This window comes from Cyprinus carpio, chromosome B7, assembly GCF_018340385.1.
Source record: "Cyprinus carpio isolate SPL01 chromosome B7, ASM1834038v1, whole genome shotgun sequence".
NCBI lineage: Eukaryota > Metazoa > Chordata > Actinopteri > Cypriniformes > Cyprinidae > Cyprinus > Cyprinus carpio.
Window position 1 is genome coordinate 38,643,980 of NC_056603.1, and position 26,543 is coordinate 38,670,522.

The following is a 26,543-nucleotide window of genomic DNA, read 5'->3' on the forward strand; positions in this document are numbered from 1 at the left end:
AAAGTGATTTTTTGTGGGTGGTGCTGTATCTATTGGGAAATCTTGGGCTTCTTGGAAGCTGGATAAACTTTAAAAAGCCCCTACCAACATCTCAGTTCCAACCTGCTCAAAGCTTTAGCTTTCTGTAGAATGGGGGCATGACAGGTGCCTACCTAGCATGGGATTTTTAAAGTTTGAAAAGGTTTTTTTTTTTTTGGCATGCCAATTATACGACTCCGGAGCTGTGCCCGCAGCACCCTACACATGGACATCTTGGAAATGAGAGAGCTTTTTTGGAACCCACCGAAACTTTTACATCTCGACCTCAAACCTAAACTTAACAACATCTTCCCAAAGCCCCCTGATCCTTGTGATTCAGCCCTCTGCCACGACGAGAAAGGACTTTACGGGAGTGAACCTAAACTTTTCGGGCCTCACACAGGCCGGAATTGCTGCAGCTCAATGAAACTTGGTGAACTCTGAGTGGGCTGCATTTTCACGAATGTACTCCAATTTCAGGCTCCTGGCACACAGGGAAATCATGCAACAGATTTACGCTTTGACTTACCATCTTCAATATGCTCTATGTATGTGTGTGTTGATCAGTGTTTAGATGTGAATAAAAGCCTAAAGTAAACCTCGTCGTACAGCAAAGTCAGCTCTACAAACGCTCTGCAGATTTAGGCTTCAGAGCTTTACTACACAACTTTTAAAATCAGAACACCTTTTAAAACACTGCATCATAAACTTGCCAACTTTGAAAATGGTTACAGAGAAAAAAACTGGACATCTAAACACCACACAATAAATGATTGTCATACACCAAAATAAGAAATAAGTCTTTCTGAACACACACACACACACACACACACACACACACACACACACACACACACACACAATACATGTGCCTCATAAGAAATTTGCTCAAAATATCAAACCATTTAATCCTCCACCTGATGGAATTATAGTATGAAACAAAAAAATCCAAGTATGTGACCATCAAACACAATGCGAACCATATTGTGACACAGCAAAGAAATGCATATAGCTACAGAGCAAAGAAAAATTCTCCAAAAACGGTTTCCCAGCTAGCTTTGAACCATACAGTTACATAACGAAAAGACCAAGAGACATGACACTGACAGCTTTGGAGGACCCATGCTGTCTAGAAACAGAGCAACTTTACAAAATTATCTGTCACATAGAGTCACAGCCAATAGCACAAGGGGAAGTAACATTAGACAAGGAAAGGCACATGACAGAGTTTTAGTCATAAAGACTCAGTCGAAGTACAAAATGTATGCCTCTGCCTCATAAGTTAGCATTTCACAATTCCAAGTATAACTTCTGGTTCCAAAAAGTCAATAATGGGCCACAGGCTAAAATGCAAAACCACCAGGTTTTTTTTTTTCTTCTTTTTTTTTTCTTATAGTAAGTTCTACAAACATGAAGTTAATGTCAGTTCCACTGAAAAATCAGATGACTATACACACGTGAGATGTAGGCTATTAAGATGTTTAAACAAATTCCAAAAACAATGTATTTTTTCTATTGGAGTGAAGTCACATCAAAAATATGTAAATATTCAAGCAATGCCCACCAACAAACATGCTCATTAGATTTAAGAAATTTTCTGTCATAATGAACCACTAATTTAACACCTTTTTTGAACTTTTTGGACTTTTTTTTTGACCAAAATTTGTATACGTTTTTTTCTCTCTGAGTCCAATACATTAACACATTTATGACAGAGATAAGAAACACAGTGCAGAAAAGAACACAGTGCAGCCTCAGTCACCATGGTAACATTTGTTTTTGTATCGCATGAGGTATCCTGGACCTCTAGTGACGCTAACGCAGCGTCGACGACAAAAAAACTACAACTCCCTACACGTCTTACCGGGGAACGGAAACTCGCTGTGGGGAAATTGGCGCTGATCTATCCGGCCCATTTCCACTGCTCTTCCTTTCGCGCCGGTAGACGACGAACCGAGCGTCCATGTGCGCAGCGCCCTGGAGTTCATAGATCACCGAGCCTTCCGAATCCGAGCCAGACCGCGACCTTGTGATGGATCTCAACTCTTTGATCGAGGCCCTTCGGGGCACCATGGACGCAAACTTGCGTGAGGCCGCAGAGAGACAACTGAACGAGGTAAAGTGATCGGATAATGATGGTGGTGGTGGTGGTGGTGGTGGTGGTGGTAGTGCGCCTCGGGCCTTGCGCAGCAGGATGGCTATAGCCGCTAATACCGTTAAAAATGTGTTTTTGAAAGCATTTTTGTTGGCGTATAGCCCTTCAGTAACACATAATATGAGTTGGTAATCTATCAAAGGCCAAACGCTATATATTTTTTAACGTTCTGAAGCACGCGCTAGCAGCTCGTGTCCGCGTACTACGTCACCGCGATAATGGCTCGCGCGAATGTGTTCGCGTTAAACGGACGATACCGCGCTGAAACGTAACGTGACTTTGAAAAGGTGATCAGAATTCACGAGGTTGTATACGTCTGTATGTTTTAAGGTCAAACTCTGATGTGTCTTGAGTTAAAGCGGTTTATTTGGAGTGCGCTAATGTGCTAGCGCGGGAAATGCTAGGCGCTAGTCTCTCACGTGTCAACATGAGGCAGGAGGCTTGTTGTCATTTCACGCTCTTCGTAAACCGTTTCACCAACTTAGCTTTCGGAGTATCTGGTGATCATATTTAAACAACACAACGAACGATTTCGATGCTCAATTATGTGTTAAATCTCTGTTTTACTCGTGTTTTAGGCCCGTTACTTTAGCGAGCTGCGTCAGTGTTTTAAAAGTACTGTGATACCAGGTACAGCGATGTGTCCGATGATGACATTATGATAATTAGATAAATAACTCATTTGTTGGCACCAGTGAATGTAGTAGCTAACATGGCCAGTGAGCAATATTTCGTAAAGAATGCATTAATCTGTTACTGTTTGTAACGTATGTAGTTAACTAATGTTAATCAACGAAAACTTATTGTAGTTAAGTGTTAATGACAATCATAATAGCTGTTCCAGAAGTTTTGAGTATGTAACTTTATATATATACACACACACACACACACACACACACACATATTATATATATATATATATCTTATATATATTTATATATATACACACACACACACACACATATAACAGCAATACTATGTTTTTTGAGAGATTGACATAGGTAATAGCATGTTTTTTTTTTTTTGTTTGTTTCATGGTATTTTTTTGATGTGCCAACCCCAAAATCTGTCATATGCTATTGCTGTACCATACCGTCACAGTACTTTTTGTGTAAATAGCCAATAACTTCTCACCAAAGTGTGTGGCGTAAGGTTAGTTCTACTGAAAAGTTGTCTAGTTAGAGCAAATTTGTCATGAAATGTCATTCATTACAAAGTAGTTACAAAAATGCTGACTTTCCAAGAACAGGGTTGTGAGCAATGAAGATTTAATTGAACTTATACACTGAAATTTAGCATCCTCGTCATGTGTTCTTGTCTAAAGTAATGTTTCTAATAACCGAGCCGGAGCTCATGATTTCTGTGATGTGTGTTAGTTCACATTTTTGGTGGCTGGTGTGGCAGTTTCCTTCGCTGGATCTGATTTTGTGCGTGCTTTGCGTCGTATGACAGGAATTGATATTAATTAGGTTGTTAGCCGACTTATATTGTGTGGTATCTAGGTGCTTGAGTTTGTTTAGTAGTGTGAGACCAGCGCGTCTCATTTAGTGGTAATCTGTATACAGTAGTTGTTACCTGAGGAACATGAGTAAGACAATACCTGAGAGACCAGCCCATCAGTCTGAATGGAAGTCTTTTGTTTTTGCCCAGTTTTGTGAAATTTTATGCCTTTGCTTTCATATATGAGAGAGAGCGAGGATGTTCTTTTTATATATATATATATATATATATATTTTTATATATATATATATATATATATATATATATATATAATATTTATTTCTAGATAAAACTTTTTCTTAGGGCCTAGTGTGAGTTCTTTTGGCAAAATACTAAATTTAATTACAGGAATTTAAGTTATCGGGGTTATTTAGGAATTATCACAAACTTTGTCGCACGTTTTGGGGGCCTGTGAGTCCAAAAGGTTGTGAACCGCTGAAGTCAAGTTGGGTCTCCTGTGACACAGTCACTATCTGGCCAGGCTCCAGGCGGCCCATTTTCCTGTGTGCTGACGCTGTGGTGGTCGGGTGAGAACGCTGTCATGGCATTTTAAGCTGCGTCCGTTTATTCAGGGAGTCTGTATTTGAAATAACACATTCGAAGGAGGGAAATGGCCATAAATGGTGACTCTTCATAAATTGTAGTCAAATTGGCTGGATGTCAGTGGTTCTTTCCACAGAAATCTTCGCTGACTAGTGCATTTTGTCTGTTTCTGGTGTTCGGTATCAGAGGCCAGAAGTAGATGTGGTGTTTATTTGGAAGTGAACTTGAAAGGAGTTCCCTGAAATGCTGTTTCGGTTCAGTCAGTGAAGCAATGCAGGTCTCTTTGTAAACAGTTCACCCTTTCAGTTAATATAATGTCTGTCTCATGCCGCACACTTGAAGAACAACAGCTGTATTTGGAAACAGATAGCTCTTAGTTTCTTTTAACAAGTTATCACAAACTTTGTTTTTCATGCAACCTGATCCACCTGAATTGTAATGAATCTATAAAGAACCCAAACTGTACTTTAAATGAACTGGATTCAGTCAAATGCTACGTTGTGCATTTCTTACATTTGTGATTTGTTTTCTGCTCCACAGGGCCATACCCAGGTGAACTTTTTGTCTACACTGCTGCAGGTGACCATGACTGATCAGTTGGATTTGCCTGTACGGCAAGCAGGTACAGTAATGGCTCTTTAAGACCTACTTTCTCGTCCCCTTGTCAGCAGAAACCAGTGTTACACTCAATGCTGCTGTTATAATATTTAGCATATTCAGGCGATGAACTGCACACTCAAACCTCCTCCTGTCAGTCTGTGACTGTCCCTGTTCCGTCTTTAGTATCAGATGTCATATGTTGACACGGAGCTGAGACATTCTGTCACCGTGTGTTTGAATACAGATTCAAGGGAATTTCAAGGGCGTAGTTGTTACATTTTAATTTTTTTTATTTTTGCTTATTAGATGGCCTGCTGTAGAAAATACAAATACACACTGTGGCACAAAAGTATAATTCAATCTGTACAGCACTGAAGTGGGTGGATGTTGGCTTTTGAAACGCCTTTGTGCTGCTCCGTGTGACAATTTTTCATCTCATTCTGTCTTTTTTTTTTTTTCTATAGCCAGACTGTCTTTTTTATGATTTTACAAATGACAATTCTAAAGAAAAACACTGTTCATAACTGAGAGCCTATGATTTTCATAGAGTGGAGAAAACAGGCAGAATCCTGGCATCCCGTCTTTAAGAATTTACTATAAAGCAGAATGAAAATCAAGGGATCGTGCTGTACAGTTAATCACGTTGACGTCTGATGATTTGTTTTATGAGGACTTTATGTGAACACCATCTCCAGAGCCACTCTGGGAATATCTTCATTAGCCTTTCACCATTTCATTTAAATAAAAATGTTGTCAAATTTACGCAGACACTCAAATGTCCTCACCTTAAACTGCCCAAATAAATTAAGCTTTTAAGACAAATATTTTTACTGTTGTTAAATGTACTTCAGGTTTTTAAGGAATATCACCCAATTAGAAGATTTTTTTTTTTTCCCCAACCATTTTTTTTAAATTCATACAGTAAACCTGTGATGTGCGGCAATTTATTTGACAAAAATACTGTTTTGTTCTAAAGGAATTGTCACTTTTATTTGCAAATTAAGTTTTAGTTTAATTGTCATTGTTTAGGATAATAAATGTATGTTAAATAATCTTAAAAAATGAATTTGTGGGAAAAAAATAAAATAGAATTTTTTAAGAAAAAAAAAAACATTTCATAGGGTCCTATTATATGTTTAATTTGAGTAAATTAGTAATTGGTTAATTTTACGATGTTCAATTGATTAGACATGCTTTTTGATGATTTGTATTTAATTAAACCATTGAAACTGAATCTAGAGTAAATACAATGGAAAACACATGAATTTGTGAAATATTACAGTGGATTTCATAGGATCTATTTACTGCCCAAAGAAAACTTGTAACTGTGAACACAACTGTCAGGAGGTTAACAGCCCTTTGGAAAAAATTGAGATATTGTTGTAAACTATAATTTTACAAGAAAAACTTTTACAAAAGGCAAGAATTATCTTTGCGTACTCCACTCAGGGCTTTTATTTATTGCATTATGCTGCATACGAGACATCATCTGACTTAAATGTATTCAGTTTAGTATTGTGAAGTGGCTGGATTTGCACGAAGTTTCATCAGCCATTTAAAGTGAACCATCACCTGACTGCTATTTGGCAGCTTGGTGTTCACATGCCCAATTGCAGTTAACACCATTATACTCGGGATAGAGGGAGGCATGAGAAGAGTTGCTGATTCAGCAGCAGCAGGCACGATTACTCGTTCCGGCTTTATGAACCTGTCTGCCGTTTGATTGTCTCCGGTCTAACTCGTCCTCCCCGTCAGCTAATGCTTGTTACATATTCAGCACTTGAGCCAGCAACTGTGCTAAAGCCGTTCATGGTCTGTATTCTACATATGTGGTCTGGCTGCCTGCGAGAACTTTTTTTATTCAGATGCTGAGTGTTTCTAAATATGAAAAAGCTGCTCTCTGGAGAGTCCTCAGGTGCACCTGCTGGGGTTTTTCAACAGATGCACAGCTGCATTGAGTGCCTGACATAGCTCAGGTTTTGTTTACATCAAATGGGCGTTCAAACAGAGAGTGTTAACCTCATCCTTTCTTTGCACAAACTGGGCTAGGTTTCAAGGCCAACAAGTTTTCTAACGTGTTCATAATAGAAGGCATTCATGTCACTCATACTAATTATGCATTCTGCAGAAAGTGTCATGCTAATATTTGCTAATAAATTTGATTTTTTTTTTTTTTTTTTTCTGGATTCCGTTTTGATGGTTAAACGATTTCAGTAATTTGGATTAAATCATTAAAACATTGGCAAATTCTATGACTTGTAATGAAAATTCCAATTTTATGACTCTTGCAACTGGACCTGTGATCCAAGCATAGCTTTTAGGACTGCTATCGCTGACCTCTGTTGTTGTTGTTCAGGTGTGATCTACCTGAAGAACATGGTGACACAGCACTGGAGTGAAGGAGATAATGCAAACACCGAAGGGTCTACCAGTAACATCCCAGAAGAGGACAGGCAGTTCATTCGAGACCACATAGTGGAGGCCATCATCCAATCCCCAGAGCGCCTCAGGTAACACAGCGGTAAATGGAGTGGGGGGGGGATGAAAGATTACTTTCTTTTAAAAACTTTTCTTTTCTTCTCACTTTCATAGAGTGCAACTCACAACTTGCATTCATCACATGATCAAGCATGACTACCCTGCTAGATGGACGGCTGTTGTGGACAAGATCGGCTTTTACCTGCAGTCTGATAACAGTGGCTGCTGGCTGGGCATCCTGCTGTGCCTCTACCAGCTGGTCAAGAATTACGAGTAAGAGAGCCGTGAAACACTCACAGGTGGTGTTCAAACTGAGTAGGGCTGCATGATTAATCGCATGCATTTGTCATGCGTGTCTCATCAGTAAAGCCGGTTCCGTGATTAGCGGTAAATGTCTGTCACCTGTTTTCAAACGGGAGCGGCAGTTAATACACAGAGCCGTAGTTCACTGACAAGCTACGCAATATTCTGTTCATAATTGAGATGAATCGCATTCGATTATGAACACTATATTGCGTAGCTTGTCAGTGAACTACGGCTCTGTGTATGAACTCCCGGTGCATTTGAAAACAGGTGACGGATATTTACCGCTAATCACGCAACCAGCTTTACTGATGAGACACGCATGACAAATGCATGCGATTAATCGTGCAGCCCTAAAACTGAGCATGATTTCTGAATGGATTTGAGAAACCAGGCTTTGACACAGAGTGCCTGATTTGATATTTTGCAGTTGCTTAGATCGGATAAGTTCAGACAATGTATTCAGTTTCTATGGTACAGATGTAGGCATCATCATAATGCTAAGTGACACTGTTCTAAAATGACTGAGTAGCAGTCGAAAATGGAAATCGAGAAATTTTGCCCCACCCATACCTGTCATAGAAAAGAGGACTGTTTTACACAATGAGATGAAATCGTTTTGGTTTAATTTCTGTTTTAACTGGATATTGACACATGTACATATTGAATACGCAGTGCGAACAGCCATAATATACCACCAATGTGGAGTCCTGATATAAGTCTGCGTGTTGTTTTTTTTGTAAGGTATAAGAAGCCTGAGGAGCGCCAGCCATTGGTCGCTGCAATGCAGATCTTTATGCCCATGTTGAAGGACCGATTCATACAGCTGCTGCCAGACCCCTCCAACGACTCTGTCCTTGTGCAGAAACAGATCTTCAAGATCCTTTACGCTCTCTTCCAGGTATTACTGTCACTTCTGATACATGTACAAAAGAAGTTCACAGCTTTTCCACAATGAAGCTTTTGTGGTTTGGGTCTCATAAATTGATTGGTCTGTTTTTACAGTACAACCTCCCTCTGGAACTGATCAATCGCCAGAATCTGACCGAGTGGATGGAGATTCTGAAGACTGTCGTGGACCGAGATGTTCCTCCAGTAAGGATGCGCTCTGTTTATAATGCATGTTGTGATAGGGCCCACATAGGAGTTTAGTATAGTGGCAGGGTTGGTTTTAATGGTCTTTTAGTGTCTATCAATTGGCTGTGAGTGGACGGTGTGCGTAGTGTCCATCTGCGTTTAGTGCCGTCTCCGGTCTGTGTCTTACAGGGTGTGAGACGGTTCTCATGCCACACTCACAGCCACAGATCCACTGGAGATCATAGTACTGGCCCAGTGACGTCTAAATGACCATCCACCACTGGCCAGCCTCCATAGTCTCCTACAAGATCCAATAAACTCCACCTAAAGATCCTGAAGCGATGGCTATGTTTGGAAAAACATACTAGCGTTTCTGCATTATGTATACTGTGAACGAAATACCTAGGTGTGGCATACTACATTTTGGAATGTTTCTTAAATTTCACAATTTTTTTTTTAATAGTATGCATTAGTGGTTCAACGGATCACAAATCTCACGGTTCGGATCACATTACGGTTTTTGACTCACGGATCGGATCATTTTTCGGATCAGCAAGAAAAGAAAAATATTTCAATTTAACTTGCTTTCCATTTATGACTTAAAGCAAAGTACTTCTTTGATACTTCACAGCAAATACTAGGTTAACTAATAAAGTTTAAACATGATTAAAGAGACGAGAACAGCCAGTAAAAATAAGAACAAGTACACAAATTACAACTATAGATAAATACAACAGAATGTGTTACAAATAAAATAAGGCTGGTAGTATTCAAATACAGAAATGTAGTAATTAGGGAAAATAACCCTGTAGAGTATTCACTGTATAAATTAAATATAGATTTTTATCACAGCTGTTTTGTTTGATGATCATTAATGACAGCAGCAGTATTTATAGGCCACTGTCCCTTTAAGACCTGATGCACTGATATGATATGATATGATACACATCACATCTGTTTTGTCGCTCTGATCTACTAAAGTACGTGTGTGTGTGTGTGTGTGGCGTTGCAGGAGACGCTTCAGGTGGATGAAGACGAGAGGCCTGAGCTGCCCTGGTGGAAATGCAAGAAGTGGGCGCTTCACATCCTCGCCCGGCTCTTCGAAAGGTGCAGTACTAACATAACTTCACTTCCTCCCAGGAACGCTAAAGATAAAGCTTTCACAGATGACTCATGGTCCAATTGAATCCTGGCCCACGCTGAGCAGTTGGAAATGCTCGAGTAGTTATTTTCAGCTGAAGGTCTTGTGTGTTTCAAATGGTTACTGAATTTTCATGCATGTTTTTGCCCCAAGTATGGCAGCCCTGGCAACACAACCAAAGAGTACACAGAGTTTGCAGAGCTTTTCCTCAAGGGTTATGCCGTGGCTGCACAGCAGGTAAATAGGAGACTTCAGTAGATATTTCAGTGGGTTGTTGACATGACGTGTGCTCAGTGGAGATAACTGATGACCTTTGACTGTTTGCTTCTGATAGGTACTGTTGAAGGTGTTGTATCAGTATAAGGAAAAGCAATACGTGGCTCCCAGAGTCTTGCAGCAGACACTGAATTACATCAACCAGGGAATCGCACACGCCGTTACCTGGAAGAACCTAAAGCCACACATACAAGTATGTAGATGTTGTTATAAGTGTTTGTTTTCATAAGGAAATTTTTAATGAAGTATTAGAGACAAAATATAATAAAGTTGCAATGTAATGCAAATAGTGACATTTGCACTTTTTCTTTCATGTATTTTGAAAAAGGGATTGTGAATGGATATAGGAAGATCTAATATCAATGTGATTGAGGATGTAATTTTATTTATATATTATTATATATATATATATATATATATATATATATATATATATATATATATATATATTTTTTTTTTTTTTTTTTTTAATAACCCTGTTTAGGAAAGGGACATCATACCTTTCAGAAAATATAATATACATCTTCATTTTGCAATGATTTTTAGAATCTTATTTACAGCATTATGTTATTAGTATGAATATGTATGTGACAAATAAAAATCTTGAATCTGGAAATCTTGAAAAAAGTATTTAACAGTAATATACATGTCCATGACAGGGTGGACATATCTTATGGTTTATGCTTTGAATAATGGCCCATAACTATCTAAAAGAAAATATGTGGGAGCTCAGCTAATGTTTCTATAGTACCTGAGTGTCTTCTATTTATGATATGACAAAGCGAATGGGAAATTAAAACCAAAATTGAGTTTTGTTAGGGTTAAGAGGCACTCTATTGTGATATTGACCTTTATGACAGGCTACAGGCAAAATATTAAAAAAAAAAAAATAAATAAAATATATATAAATATATATATATATATATATATATATATATATATATATATATATATATATATATATATATATATATATATATATAAATCATGAATGTATGAATCATTCACAATAAGATCAATAACGTGCATTTAGAAAATGGATATTGTTCATTTTCATTACCATGCCAACTCTGGGAAAACCTGTATTGCCAAATGAAGTGAAATGTAGTTAGAGATAATAAAGATCAGGGATAGTTTACCCCAAAATGGCAGTTGTCGTCATTTACTAATCGTCAAGTTGTTTCAAAATAAAGAAATAAACTCATACAGGTTTGGAACAGCTTGAGGGTGAGTACTTGATGACAGAATTTTCATTTTTGGGTGAACTCTAACATTTTAAAGCATAAATCTCCTCCATAGAAATCCTAGTTCACATAATCAGTATGTTAGATTGATTGATTGAAAAAAACCTTCAAAAGAACTGATTCAGAAATAAATCAGACTTAAAATCAGACCTAAAATGCTGTTTTATCTAATGTGATGTCTAAAGCCCCTTTCACACTGTGATTCCGGAAAATACAAGGTTAATGTGTCCCGGCAATTGTTCCCGGGTCGCTAGATTTTGCACTTTCACACTGCCAGTGATTTCCCGGAATCTGTGCGTGCGTTCACACACAACCCGTAAAGGTCCCGTGAAGACACGTGATATTAGGGTGTGACGTGTAATGTACAAGTCGAAAATGCTAGGCACGTTAACTTTCACTTATGCTGGCGAATGATCTTAGCTTCAGTGCGGATAGTGAGGAGCTAACTGATCTCTGCTTCGTTACAGTTTGCACAAATTTTTTCGTCACTAACGTTGATCTGCCTTCAAAACACCAGGTAAAAGAGTCGCACGATAACGTCCATCGTCTCTACGACACACCCTTTACAGCATTGGTTCTGGCTTTTGTTCACACAGCGCTTGTTCCGGGACTAAACCAGGCAATGCTACTAGGTCCCCAACCCGGGATCAATCCCGGAATCAGTCCCGGGGCGTGTTTGCGTTCACACAGAAGGCAATCCGGTAATTTTCCGGGACTAACGTGCAGTGTGAAAGGGGGTTAAATCAGACATCCCAGTAAAATAAATCTGTCAATTATGTCAAAGTCACAAGTTGTAGGTAGCCAAATTAAAAGGTGCGTTATTTGTTAAAATCAGTCACGCTTCATTTTTTTTTTTTTCTCCTAATCTTTGTTGGGGCTACTGAAGTACCTTAGTGTTTTGCTGGTAGTAAGCCATAAGTGGCTCTGTGTTTGATTTGATTTTACTGCAAGTCCATTCTGAAAACCTGTGTAAAATTACTGTAAAGCACGGCCTCATTGTCAAACACCTAATCCAAGTTCTTGGTATATAACTTGAATGTATCTGGTTTCAGGGAATCATTCAGGACGTGGTGTTCCCCCTCATGTGCTACACAGACAGCGATGAAGAGCTCTGGCAGGAAGACCCTTACGAGTACATCCGCATGAAATTTGGTTAGAGCATCACCTTATTTGTCTGAACTACTAAATGTTTCTTTGAGCAGAACACCAAAGCCAGATAGATCTGCTCATTCTCTCTCTGCTTCCTCTTAGATGTTTTTGAAGACTTCATCTCCCCCACCACTGCAGCTCAGACGCTTCTCTTCACCGCTTGCAACAAAAGGAAGGAGGTGGGTGTTTGGAGGCGCCATCTGGCATGATGTGACTGTGTTTGGCTGAGTTTCGTGTATCTCTTACTGCCAACCCTCATGTATCCAATCAGCACCCTGCGGCTCCTTCCACAGAACTGTTGGATGCTTCTGTCATCCCAAAGAGCTGTCTCTTATTTATTATAAGAATTATAGTTTTTATTAGGGCTGCAATTAACATTTATTTTGATAAGCGATTTATGTGGTGATTTACTCAATTAAACATTTCGAAATATTTCATATACATTTCATTTTCTGTATATACATGCAGTGCCTTTTTAATGTAGTCCTTCTGTATGCACATGAAGCCTGTGTAACGGAGACTTGTTTCCTCTCAGGACAAACTTTTATGCAAAATGTAAATACTGACTGGGTTTTGTAATATTTACAGAATGGAAGTTAAATGGAAGTTATGCACAGGGGAAAACCAATTTCCAAATGCATTTAATGGCAGATAAATCTGTCAGAACGCTTGACAAGCCATGCTGCACTATATTCTAAAGCTTTTTTGAAAAGCATATGATGCATTCTCATGTTTTGAATAACTTGATTCTTTTTCTGCAGCCGTTCACACTGTATCCTCAGCTATATTTGTCCATAATGCTCTACTGCAAAGTGATGTGACTGACTGATGTTTTCACTCAAAGACGTGTTTAATCATGTAGAATTCATTGTCGGGTTTAATTGGTAAGAATTGCTTAATTCCACTCTAGTTTAGGGTTACTACGCTCGATTTGAAACTGTCCCACCTTTAAATTGGATCTTGTGTATTCGTGCACATGCTCTGTTAGAGCTTTCGCAGGTGTGTAAGCACCGTGGGAGTTTGTGTTTCAGCTTGTGTTTTGAAAGTGCCCATCGATTGGCTGTGAGTGGACGGTGTGCGTAGTGTCCATCTGCGTTTAGTGCCGTCTCCGGTCTGTGTCTTACAGGGTGTGAGACGGTTCTCACGCCACACTCACAGCCACAGATCCACTGGAGATCATAGTACTGGCCCAGTGATGTCTAAATGACCATCCTCCACTGGCCAGCCTCCATAGTCTCCTACAAAACCTACACATGACAAGAATCATTAGGGCTGTGGTATTTTGAATCTTACATTAACCACATTTGTTGTATAACAGGTGTTGCAGAAGTCCATGGGCTTCTGTTATCAGATACTAACAGACCCGGCCTGTGATCCCAGGAAAAAAGACGGCGCTCTTCACATGATCGGCTCGCTGGCTGAGATTCTTCTCAAGGTGATTTTAAGATATAATGCAATTTATTACAATAATATAATAGAAAATCTTAGCTGTTTTTACATGCATTCTAAGAAATGAGCTTATGACATGTACTCAGTACTACAGCAAGAACTACTTGAACAGATAATATTGAAGAGAAGTGAATAGTCAGTAATAAAATTACCCCCCCTCCTCCCAAAACAAATCTAATAATTTACAAGTAGTAGCACAAAAGTCCAGTTACCAGGAAAAAAAACTATAAAATAGTTTTAAATTTTCTTAAGTAATTCTAACAGTGTTATTCAAGAGCAGAAATTGATTAATTGGTGCAGCTGGCGGCAGACATATTGGACTAAATTCACAATCAAGTGTAATGATACACATCCAGTTTCTATTCACTTAAGACAAATGTTTGAAGATGCTCGCCAAGACAGGCTTTTTGACTTTTTGTCTGTATTTGTCCTTTCAAGTATTTGGTGTTTGCAAATAATGTTCTTCTGCATGTTCTTGTGCTTAGATGGTCTAAAATCGCTTGAATGTGTAGGCAACACTTAAAAAGCAGCATTGGTTATTCTAGGATTGAACATCCTGATTAGTTGTATTGATGATTTTTTTATTTTTTCTTCAATCAGAGGAAGATCTACAAAGACCAGATGGAGTTCATGTTGCAGAATCATGTCTTCCCTCTGTTCCGCAGTGAGCTGGGTTACATGAGAGCCAGGGTGAGAGATGTGCTCATTGCACTCTGATTAAAGAATAATTCAACCACTAGGTAGAAGCAACGACTTGAGTGCTGCAAACTGTCGACTTGTCTTAGTTCATTTTTATTCTGCCTCTAGGCCTGCTGGGTTCTTCATTACTTCTGCGAGGTCAAGTTCAAGATTGACCAGAACTTGCAGACAGCCCTCGAGCTCACCCGCCTGTGTCTGATCAACGACAACGAAATGCCTGTTAAAGTGGAGGCTGCCATCGCCCTCCAGGTCCTCATCAGCAATCAGGAGAAAGGTAAGATTTCACTCATTTGTCTCTCTCTTTCTATTTAATGTCTTCCTCTTGCATTAGCTGAATTTGAGATGGCTTTGTTTGGTTTTCCTATCAGCCAAAGATTACATCACCCCCCATATCCGGCCCGTGATGCAGGCCCTCCTACAAATTGTGCGTGAGACAGAGAATGATGATCTTACCAACGTCATCCAGAAGATGATCTGCGAGTACAGTGAGGAGGTCACACCGATCGCTGTAGAGATGACACAGCATTTGGTAATAGCCATTTAAATATTCATTTCACCCTATAAAGCCTGACACATAAAATAACAGTCCTAAAAATTGTATTTTTGAAATGGAAGAGTTTGTTGAAACTTGAGACAAAATCGTAAAAAAAAAATATATATATATATATATATATATATATATATATATGTGTGTGTGTGTTATTTAGTTGGTATCATATTTGATAAAAGAGAAAATATGATAAAGAAGAATATGAATCTCATACTTAAGGAAAAAAACTAAATAAACTGCATATAAATATCAGATGTCACTCTTTATGTCCCAATAATGACTTAGTAAGGTGTTATTTAAATACGGCTTTTTTTAACTGCTTTTTTTCATAAAAGGTACAGACTGACAAACATAGGGACTTTTTGGATAAACCTTAGCTATCGTTCAGTTGTAAGATGTCATGAGTACTGCCGCGTGAGGTCTGACTCTTCCGGCGCAGTATCGCCTCTCTCGCCATCTGTTCTGTGCAGAGAGCAGCAGAGAAGCAGTGCATTCAGCTGGCCGTACCGCAGCAGACTCGTCAGTAAATGAGTACAAAAAAGTTTCCAAGCACCTGTCCCTTACTGACTGTTTGGAAATATAAATCTGAGCATAGGTTGTCTGTTAATATGCACTTAGTTTGTTACTTAGTCACAGGCAGTGTGCAATAATGTAGCCAAAACCGCACTGCCTCTCTTTAGTGTTGAGTCATGTCAATTTTATCAGACAATGTTGCAGTTATAAATCATTTACTTGCTAAAAAAGTATCAACTATCAATCAGACAAGGCAAGTAGAGCTGTGGTGAGTCATCTCGGAAGTAAACATTCCTGCTTGATTCCTCTCTCCCAGGCCATGACCTTCAACCAGGTGATCCAGACAGGGCCTGATGAGGAAGGAGGTGACGATAAAGCAGTGACCGCCATGGGCATCCTTAACACCATTGACACACTGCTGAGTGTAGTGGAGGACCATAAAGAGGTGAGAAAATCGAAACATGGATTGCAGAAGTTCTTCCTGTCTCTCTAGCCTGCAGCACCCTGCTGAATTACTTCCAGCCACCCACAAACGTAAAATAAAAACCATGTACGCCAACTTCTGACAAAGTGCCTCACTGGCTGCAGAGCATCTTTAAATAGCCTTGTGGAAATCTATATACATTTATATTTATACACGCTTTCTTTGCACTGTATGCGATTTCATGCTAATCCCATTGCAATGAATTTGAACTGAATGCTTGTTTAAAAATGTATGAGTCATTTATTTATAGAAGATATCAAACCATGTGGAGTTTGGAGAGACATGGGACAAGCGCACTTTCAGATAGCACATTAAACATACTCTTCAGTATTTGCTTACTTTGCGGTCGCCAAACATTAGTGGTATTTAATTGTGATTCTGACGTTGTATGGAGAGATGCCACTGTGCATTAAAGCTGCTGATTGATTGATTTCAGATTACCCAGCAGTTAGAGGGCATCTGTCTGCAGGTGATCGGCACAGTCCTCCAGCAGCACGTCCTGGGTGAGTTTCACACACTAATGGAAAAACCTGTTTTGTGTGAGCTTTTGGTTGTGTATTGATTGGTTTGGGTTAATTTTCCCAGAGTTCTACGAGGAGATCCTGTCTCTGGCCCACAGTCTGACGTGTCAGCAGGTATCGCCTCAGATGTGGCAGCTGCTCCCTCTCGTCTATGAGGTCTTCCAACAAGACGGATTTGACTATTTCACAGGTAGTGCAGTGTCTGGCATTTACTTTGCATGTTCACTTGATTAACTTCCTTTTTAAATTGTAATCCGAATGTCAGATGATTGGACAAATTTGAAAACGTGTGATAATTGTTTACTTTAACTGATAAATATTAAAATAATTCCTCATGTACGCTTTTTATTTCAGATATGATGCCACTTCTCCATAACTACATCACAGTTGACACAGACACACTTCTGTCTGACACCAAATACCTTGAAATAATCTACAGTATGTGCAAAAAGGTACAGCTACTTCAATGCAAACCAAAAGTGAAGTTCATTGCACTTTTTTTAAAACAATGTATGTATAAAGTAAGTACGGAGAAATATAAGGTCAAAAAAGCAAACCTGTAGTCCGTTGTGTCCGACCTGTAAATGAGACTACAGCAAATTGTTTTGTTGAGGCCTATGCGGCAAATTCAATGTCTTCTATCATCGAGGTTTCTGGACCCTCTTTAGACACAGAGGAGTTGACTGCTGTTTTTAATTCTGTTTGCTTGGACATTTTGAATGATGTTGCTCCACTTAGATATAAAAGGTATAAACCTCAGTCTCAGCCATGGTTGAACAATGAAATTTGTGGGTTCAGAAGGGCTTGTAGGAAGGCTGAACGCAGATGGAGGAGAGACCGATTGCAGATCTCGTATGAATTGCTAAAAGATACGCTTAGAACTTACCAGCATGCAGTCAAAGCTGCAAGAACAAAATATTTTTCAGACCTAATTAATAGAACGGCCCATTGCCCAAAAGTTTTGTTTAGCACAATAAACATTGTACTAAACCCATCGATAACACCTTTTTTAGATTCCACTTTATATACTTGTGAGGATTTCTTGAACTTTTTTGTAAGTAAGATTGAACATATTAGAAAAGATATTGTTCCCTCCAATATTGTTCTGGAAGTCCCCATGTTAAGTTCTTGCATATTTGACTCTTTTGATCATGTCTCCCTTCCATTTCTTGCAAATTTATTCAAGCATATAAAATCATCATCCACTTCACTGGATGCCGTTCCTCCATGGTTTCTAAAATCTGGGTTCAAAACTATGGGCCCTAGTATGCTATCAATTGTGAACAGCTCTCTATCTAATGGTTCTGTCCCATCTTGTCTTAAACACGCAGTGGTTTCTCCTTTACTTAAAAAACCAAGCCTAGCAGCTACAGAACTGATTAACTTCCGTCCCATTTCTAAACTACCGTTCCTATCTAAAGTCATAGAAAAGGTTGTTTTTTCACAAATTACTCCTTTTTTATCTATTAATGCTCTTTTAGATGAATTTCAATCTGGTTTCAGAGCTGGTCACAGTACAGAGACTGCTCTGGTAAAAGTTTTGAATGATTTGTTTTTAGCATCTGACTCTGGGAGGGCTGTGGTTTTAATCATGTTAGATCTCAGTGCCGCATTTGACACTGTGGATCATTCGATTCTTTTAAAAAGGTTGGAGTGCGAGGTTGGGTTTAGGGGTACTGCTCTGAAATGGTTCCACTCGTACCTTAAGGATAGAACATTCTCTGTTAATTTTGCAAATGTCTCCTCTTCTGTGGTTCCTTTAAAATATGGTCTCCCTCAGGGCTCTATTTTAAGTCCCTATATTGTTTTCTTTGTATATGCGCCCCTTGGGATCCATCTGTCGTCGTTATGACATCTCATACCATATGTACGCAGATGACACACAGATTTATTTTCCCCTTAAAGTTGGAGATGAACAGTCTTTGCAATCTTTGTTACTCTGTCTGAACGAAATTAAAATTTGGCTCTCTAATAATTTTCTTCAGCTTAATGAAAAAAAAAATCTGAAATCATAATACTTGGGCCATCAAATTTTAAAGAGCGCGTAGTCAGTATTCTTGCTCCTTTGGAGATGACTGTGCAGGACAATGTGAGAAATCTTGGGGTCATTATTGATTCATCGCTTAGCTTTGATAAACAGATCAACTCAGTTGTTAGAAGTAGTTTTTATCATCTTAAAATTATTGCTAAGCTTAAAACTTTTCTTAGTTTTAATGATTTGGAGACTGTTGTTCATGCTTTTATTTCTTCGCGACTGGACTACTGTAACTCCCTCTATGTAGGGATCAGCCACCGACAACTGTCACGTCTGCAGCTTGTACAGAATGCTGTAGCTAGACTTTTGACGGGCACCAAAAAAAGAGAGCACATCACTCCGGTGCTGCGTTCTCTTCATTGGTTACCAGTCAAGTTTAGGATTGATTTCAAGATTTTACTGGTTGTTTTTAAAGCTTTACATAATTTGTCTCCAAATTATATTTCCAATCTCATAGAGCCCTACATTTCAGTTAGGTCTTTAAGATCGTCAAATCAACTGTTGCTAGTTACTCCTCAGTCCAAAAAAGAAGTCAAAAGGTGATCGTGCCTTCTCAGTAGCAGGCCCTAAACTGTGGAACAATCTCCCTCTTTATATTCGACAAGCTTCATCAGTGGAGGTCTTTAGGTCTCAGCTGAAGACTTATCTGTTTAGTTTGGCTTTTTAAGTAGCTCTTGTTTAATTTCTGTACTTGCTACATTTTTGTGTCTACTGTGTTTTATTCTACACTGTGAAGCACTTTGGGCAACTAAGTTGTGTATAAATGTGCTATACAAATAAATTGAAGTTGAAGTTGAATTTGTGTTTTTTTTTTTGTTATTAACTTTTTAGTATTTTTTGAAGATAATTGTGATATGACTGTGTTAGTAAGACTGTGTGCTCAATCAGATTTTGTCAGGAGACCCAGGGGAGGACCCAGAATGCCATGCGGCCAAGCTGTTGGAGGTCATCATTCTACAGTGCAAAGGTCGTGGTATTGACCAGGTGTGTTTCCTAAACATTGTCCCTGTTACGATGTGCACCACAGACCTTATTTCAGACATTTAACCAAAAACCCAGTGGGCCTCATTCATGAAACATGAGCAGAACTAATTTTTGTGTGAATCATTCGACTTTGAATGATGGGCAAAACATATTGGCAATAATGTAAATGTAATGAAAAGGTTCATCTTTGTGCTTGTTCCTGTAGGTGGTGCCCTTGTTCGTAACGACCACTTTGGAGCGTTTGACGCGTGAAGTGAAGACCAGCGAGTTGAGGACCATGTGTCTGCAGGTGGCCATCGCTGCACTCTATTACAGTCCTCCTCTGCTCCTCAACACACTGGAGAATCTGCGCTTCCCCAACAACACCGAGCCCATCACCAACCACTTCATCTCCCAATGGCTCAAAGACATCGACTGCTTCCTCGGGTACACACTGAACTCTAAAGAGCTCAAACATTTCTCGTGACAAAGTTCTGGTCATTGCAACATGCGATTTGTATTGTTTGCAGGCTCCACGATCGAAAAATGTGCGTGTTGGGACTGTGCGCTCTAATGGATCTTGATCAGAGGCCACAGGCTGTCAATCAGGTCGCAGGTCAGCTCCTCCCTGCAGCCATTCTCCTGTTCAATGGCCTGAAGAGGGCCTATGCCTGCAGGGCTGAACATGAAAATGACGATGATGATGAGGAAGAAGAGGATGGAGAGGAGGAAGATGAGAATGGTAAGAATGGTAAATGAGATTAAGCAAATCTTCAGTCTTTTATCTATGTAGCAGCAGTATTTCATTCTTCTGAATAAAATGAATGAGTAGTTTTAGATATTGATTACATTGATATTTAGTCATTGAGTTATACATTCTAGCATGGATAGTACATACCATTTTTTTACATTATGTGAAACAAATGATACTAAAAAGAAACAAATCAAACATTACTGGGGTGTTTTTTTATATACAATACATTTTGTTTGAAAGCAGCTTCATAGTAATAGACTGGAAAATCGGTTAATTTTGAAATGCATCAATTCTGAAATTAAATCCAATTTGGAGTTGGATCAAATAAAGAGTCAAGCTTGTCTGTCTTCCAGTTAATTTATTACATGGAAAATGTAATGTCGAATTGAGTGAATTGGTATATTTGATTAAATTGCTTTATTTCCTGCTGTTGTTTCAAAGTAATGAACTGTAATTTTGACATGTGACTCATTGTGTGTCCATGCAGTCGAGTTAGGCAGTGATGAAGACGACATAGATGATGAAGGCCAGGAATACCTTGAAATGCTAGCTAAACAAGCAGGAGAGGACGGTGACGATGAAGACTGGGAGGAAGATGACGCAGAGGAGACCGCTCTTGAGAGTTACACGACCTCAGTTGACGACGAGGACAACCTTGTTGATGAATACATGATCTTCAAAGTCATAATCCAGAGTATGGCTTTCACCTATAGTACGAATTAAATGAGCCACTTTAAAAGGGTGTTTTACTGAGAGACTGCTCTCTTTCCTCTAGATGTCCAGGCCCGTGACCCAGCATGGTACCAGGCACTCATACAGTGTCTCGATGAGGAACAAAGAAAACAACTTCAGGATATTGCAACACTCGCAGATCAACGACGAGCAGCACATGGTGAGGCCAAAAAAAAAAGCTGGTTGAGTAATTGTTTGCACAGCACTTACTTTCCCCCTTGACGTTCTACCAATATTTAATTTTGTATATTTCTGGCAGACATTGGACCTAAAACATACTTTATGCTAGTCTGTGAAAAGCTGGAAACACTTGGGCTATTAATCTAGATATATTTGAAGGTGTTTTGATTCAAACTCTTAGTCCACACTAGCATTTTCCAAAGATTACTAGTCCATACTGACATCACTTTTCATGCATCTAGGTCACTCTTAAAATCAGCATTCAGTACATTGTCTAGGTACAGCAGTAGGGTTGGGACTAAAAGGGTTATTAATATGTAGGTCATTGAAATCACTTTTGAATAGACGTTCGCTTTTACTTTCGAGATTGGCGATCACACGTAACTTACTCTGTGTATACTACGGAGCGCCAGTACTTACCACACATTTTAGAAGATTAGATTGTCAGAGTTTGTCAGTGGTGCTCAGGATCTGGAAGTCATTCGCCTTCGTCCTCTGTCATCTCTCCTTAATTTCTTTGTGGTAAGTGGAAATTTTATTTACTGTAATGTAACAAGCTACCACTAGTAAGCAGCTAACCATGTCCCTTTAGTGGCTCCTTGGAACGCGTCATCTGTTTTCCGTGGCTTTCTGACCACAGATTCATGCTTCAGGCACACCCCGACCCCCTGGGGATGTCATCGTCCATTGCAATGTTTCACTGTAGACATAGTCCTAAGCCAATTTGGCCCAACCCTAGACAGCAGTTGCAAGTAAATATTGTCATCTTTGCAGGAGTGTAAGATAAAGGTTGTACGAAATAACATTGATCTTAAGCAACATTAATAACATGGATAGACGCAACAATGCCATTGTACAAAATGCATAAAAATGCATCACGACTAAATGAAGTTTAGCGTAGTTTTTTTTTTTTTTAATACCTGTTTTCACCATCTACACTACAAGCAAAAAAAGTTTTCACACTTTTTTTAATTCAGAAAATAGTTTTTGCTATTTAAAAATGCATTTCAGTGTGGTCAAAAGACCAACATTAAGAGAAAAACAAAGATGCATTTTCAAATTTATCCAGTGTTGCCTTAATATGCTGCCAAAATGTTATCCAATTGTTCAGACTCCTGATTTTGTTTTTTTTCTATCCCACTTTTGGTTCTCTTGATTTTTAGAATCGAAGATGATTGAGAAGCACGGAGGATACAAGTTTGCAGATCCGGTGGTGCCATCCAATTTCAACTTTGGTGGCAGTGCCCCTGGGATGAATTGAGTCCTATCTTTCCCTTCCCCTTTCTAACTGTGACTGAATGTAGTGAAATGAAAACACTTGTGTTGCTTCCTGAAGTAGTGGTTCCAGAACTGGTTCTTCTGTCTCACTCTTCAATCTGACTATCAAATTTAAACGGCACCAGAAGATGTGGGAAGGCAACCAAACGCAACCAATGCCTGGGAAAACAAACCAAGAACTTGAACGCTAAGCAAGTGGGGGAAAAAAAAAATAAAGCTCTGAACAATGTTGTCTTATGGAATCCAGAAATAAGAGGGATACCATAACAGCAGCTCCCACACATACTACGGGGGCTAATGAATTGAAATTGAGACATAATGTTAAAATTATTGTCACTGTATGGGCCAAAGGGCCATTTCAAGATTATACCTCTGGCAGTAGTGTGTCAACGTTTTTCTTCATCAAAAAACAAAAAAACAAAAACAATTCTCATATTGTACATAACTAGCCAAGGCACTTGATTTTTAAGTTGCTTGGTCAAACAAACAGAGGTGTTTGTAAGGTGTCAAAGTGTATTCAAATGTAGCATATTGAATACTTGTCAGTGATGCCTGATATCTGTAAATTAATGACTAGCACTTTCATATTGTTCAGGTCTCTTAGCCTTCTGTATCAGACTGCAAATTTTTTAACTCAGTTGAAAACTATTTAAGAATTGGAACATTGTTACCTGGACGGTAACTTCTCCTATAATGGTTGGTGTTCAGAGGGCTTCAATAATGGTGTTTGGCAATCATTTGCTGCTTGTAATGATAATGTTTTAGGCTCCAAAAGAAATGCACTTGGTGTTCGATCTGGATAAAGATATTGTTTGTTACAAGCACTGTAAGTCATTGGAGCATGATTTGAGGAGGTCTCAAGCATTTGGTTGATGTATGGATGAACCATCAGTATACACAACATTAAAAAAAAACAAACAGCTTTAAATCTGATATTTTCTGATCAATTCGCCTCTTCCGGTAATTTGTTAGTGGTGGAGTTTCTCCATTATCCCAAAAGCATTGTTAACAAACTATGCTTTCAGTTTGTCATTTCTAACATAGTTCAATGATTCTGTTTTTCGAATCCATACTTCCAACGAACATTAAATTGCAAAGTTGTGTGGTTGGAACTGAAACTCTTGAACTGTGGTTTGAAATATAGTTTCTTATTAGCGTGATGTGGACTTGCATTGATCATGCTCTAGGGCACAATAACCAAGCTAACATGCAGTATGTTCCAATCGCTTTCATTTCTTTTAAATATATATTAGTGTTTAAACAATCGGCGTCATGTTTGAAGAGTGAGTAAATCTGTAACATCAAATAAAACAACACCACGGGGTTCAAAAACAGTGAAGTAGTCCTTTGTGCCACGTTTTTAAGACCAGCTTCTCTCTGAGAAATTATTTTTGGAGAAAGCTGCTGACTGAATGGACCATATACGGCAATTACATACTGCATGTTAACGCAATTAAAAAATTAACAGCTTTCTACCTGTGTAATTGACACAGGTCTAACAATAATAACAATCTCTAATCATTTGATTAGCAGAGGTTATTACTCCACCACTTGTGTATGAAATGTAATTTACAACCGTCTTATACCAACATGGTTCCACTGACGGAGATTTGACCATTTTACTTCGGAAACACACCCCAGGATGATTGCATAGTAGTTTTGTAGTCTTGCAATATTAATGGGTAAAAAAATAAAGCAGAGAATATAGCTGCAAGCAGCAATATTGTGGCCAAGTATGCCAATGCGATGCACATTGTAAAGCAGAGTACTTTTTTTTTTTTTTTGGAATCTTAGAGCTATAAAGAGTCCCGTAAGGCATGCTCTTGGCCATACCACTTAGTCTAACTTTCTTGAAAATAATAAAGAAAATTTGTAAGGTTTTTGACTTTGTCTGATTCTGAGCCAGGAGTTTTCAAACTGTTGGGCATTTTGGATGTCTCTATGTTTTACAGCTGTACAAATTGTCCTGTAGGTGGCGCTGTCACCTAACTGCTTGGACAGCCTCAGGGCATTGTGGCACGTCCCGATTTTGTAGAGTCAGATGTGTTCCTAGGTCAACATATTTTGTTGACCCTGGAACAATATGTTAATCAGAAAAACGAGTCAACCATATCCCTACACCTAAACCTAACCTTAACCATGAGTAATCTCTAAATTCAGAGGAAATGATAGATGAATGACACTGATGTACAAGCACCAAACACTGATTGTAAGCCTAACTAGAAACTGGTTCTTCAAATCTGGTTAATACCAATGTTGTTCCAAGGTCAACAAAGATGCTGATCCAGGAAGATGTCGCACTTGGTAAAATCAGGTTCTGCGGGCATTGTGATAAGGATCATTTCCAAATTTTACTTCTGTACACCAAAGTGATAAAATATAGCCTCACTTCATGATTGCCATCCCTGCTTTTACATTTATTTATGCATTACACCGAGGTTCCTCAATCCAGGTCCTGGAGAGCCACTTTCCTTCAGAATCAAGCTTAATCAATGCATTGAATCAACTAATCAGGGTTTTGAGTTTGGTTGTCAGTTTTGAAGCTTTATGAACACCCAGCAGTATAGTAAAAGTTGTATGTATATATATATATATATATATATATATATATGATATTACCTGCATACAATATACTTATGTAAAGCAACATATATGCAAATCTCGGCAGTGTGTTTATAACATAGTCAAAATGTAAATTACATTATCATATTGCTCTGTATATGAAGTTGGATGTATAGTATATCCAACATTATTCACATACAATATGCTCATGTAGGGTGATATATACTGTATAATAAATATCATCTGTTTGAGATTGTCTTTAAAAATGTCCAGCTCATATCTGCTAAATGTGACTATAAGGCATGAAGATATTAAGAGATTAACATAATTTTCCATAGAGCTGCTTTGAAATATTTGTGCTTTGTGAAAAGCTCTATACAAATAATTGTAACTGGACTCAGAAAAAAATTACAGTCAGGTGTTTGGGGCACGGTTACAAATAAACATGTAGGAAAGTGGCTCTTTGGGTTCAGGAATCACAATCTGTGTTACACAAAATATTGGGGATATCAGAGCTTAATAACTATAGAAGTAGCATCAAGATTACCTGATCCGAATGTGATGAAAACTGAATATAAGCTGTAGGTTAAGTATGAGATGCTTACATTGCTACCAGTAATGCCGTCCATATATAAGTATACCAAATTTCACAACCATTTTGCATTTGGTTTTGAATGCTATAGACTCTATCTGACATACTAATTAGTTCAATAGGTTTGTTGCTGGACTCAATAGTTTGTAAGAATGACTGATTTTGGTCTACTTGCTGGTACATGCCTGCTATATAGCTATACATCTGTAATGTCTGGGCACCCAAAGGCCTTTTAGTTTCTTCTTTTACATGGTTATTTGAATGAGCTTACTGTCTTGTTTAAGCAATATAAGAGTTAAGACCTGAAAAACAATCACAGGCCATTTTTTTAATGCAAGTCCTTGAGGTCATTGGCTGAGCCAGTTGGTGTGGTTGAAATTTTCCTAGAAAACAGACACATTTAATGTTTATCATGTTAAATATCTGTAAAACCCTCTGATTTAAAATAATTCTATCAAAATATAATAGAGATATGAAGTTTGGATCATTTTCCACGGCACACCTGACTGGGCTAGGGATAGAGATATGAGGCCCCATGTATGGCACGGTGTTGTTTGCTGCCATACGGTAACTTATATGCAATATGCACGCAACCCCTTAAACTGTTTCTTGAAGATTCTTTGCCCTTCTCGGAAGGGCTTCATCCTATGTCACCCGTACTCTCACACGTGAGGGGAAACAAACAACTGACTTGAAGTGCCCTTCTGCTTCTGCGTCATCACCCCGTGCTCACACGGAGACGGGAGC

The 26,543-nt window shown here is 38.7% G+C and overlaps 1 protein-coding gene and 2 non-coding genes across 4 annotated transcripts; all 3 read left to right on the forward strand.

The window, feature by feature from the left end:
• The first annotated feature begins 1,898 nt into the window (after positions 1-1,898).
• LOC109072954 (importin-7) lies at positions 1,899-23,570 on the forward strand. 2 transcript variants are annotated; one of them, XM_042728558.1, is made up of 25 exons: positions 1,899-2,134; positions 4,757-4,838; positions 7,173-7,326; positions 7,409-7,567; positions 8,342-8,498; positions 8,603-8,692; positions 9,687-9,781; positions 9,968-10,052; positions 10,150-10,284; positions 12,388-12,487; positions 12,587-12,663; positions 13,803-13,919; positions 14,534-14,623; positions 14,741-14,906; positions 15,001-15,161; positions 16,012-16,140; positions 16,616-16,682; positions 16,765-16,890; positions 17,055-17,152; positions 19,624-19,719; positions 19,925-20,145; positions 20,229-20,449; positions 20,940-21,146; positions 21,228-21,344; positions 22,528-23,570. In XM_042728558.1, the coding sequence occupies exons 1-25, from the start codon at positions 2,051-2,053 to the stop codon at positions 22,623-22,625; spliced, it is 3,132 nt and encodes a 1,043-aa protein (XP_042584492.1). In that variant the 5' UTR covers positions 1,899-2,050; the 3' UTR covers positions 22,626-23,570. The 2 variants fall into 2 exon arrangements, with proteins under 2 accessions (XP_042584492.1, XP_042584493.1); XM_042728559.1 differs by having other exon boundaries at positions 1,900-2,134; positions 20,229-20,440.
• On the forward strand, positions 8,803-8,983 carry LOC122138100. The gene has a single exon (XR_006155312.1). It is a non-coding gene; the product is annotated as a small nucleolar RNA SNORA23 (small nucleolar RNA).
• Positions 13,550-13,730, forward strand: LOC122138099. The gene has a single exon (XR_006155311.1). It is a non-coding gene; the product is annotated as a small nucleolar RNA SNORA23 (small nucleolar RNA).
• Positions 23,571-26,543: the final 2,973 nt, after the last annotated feature.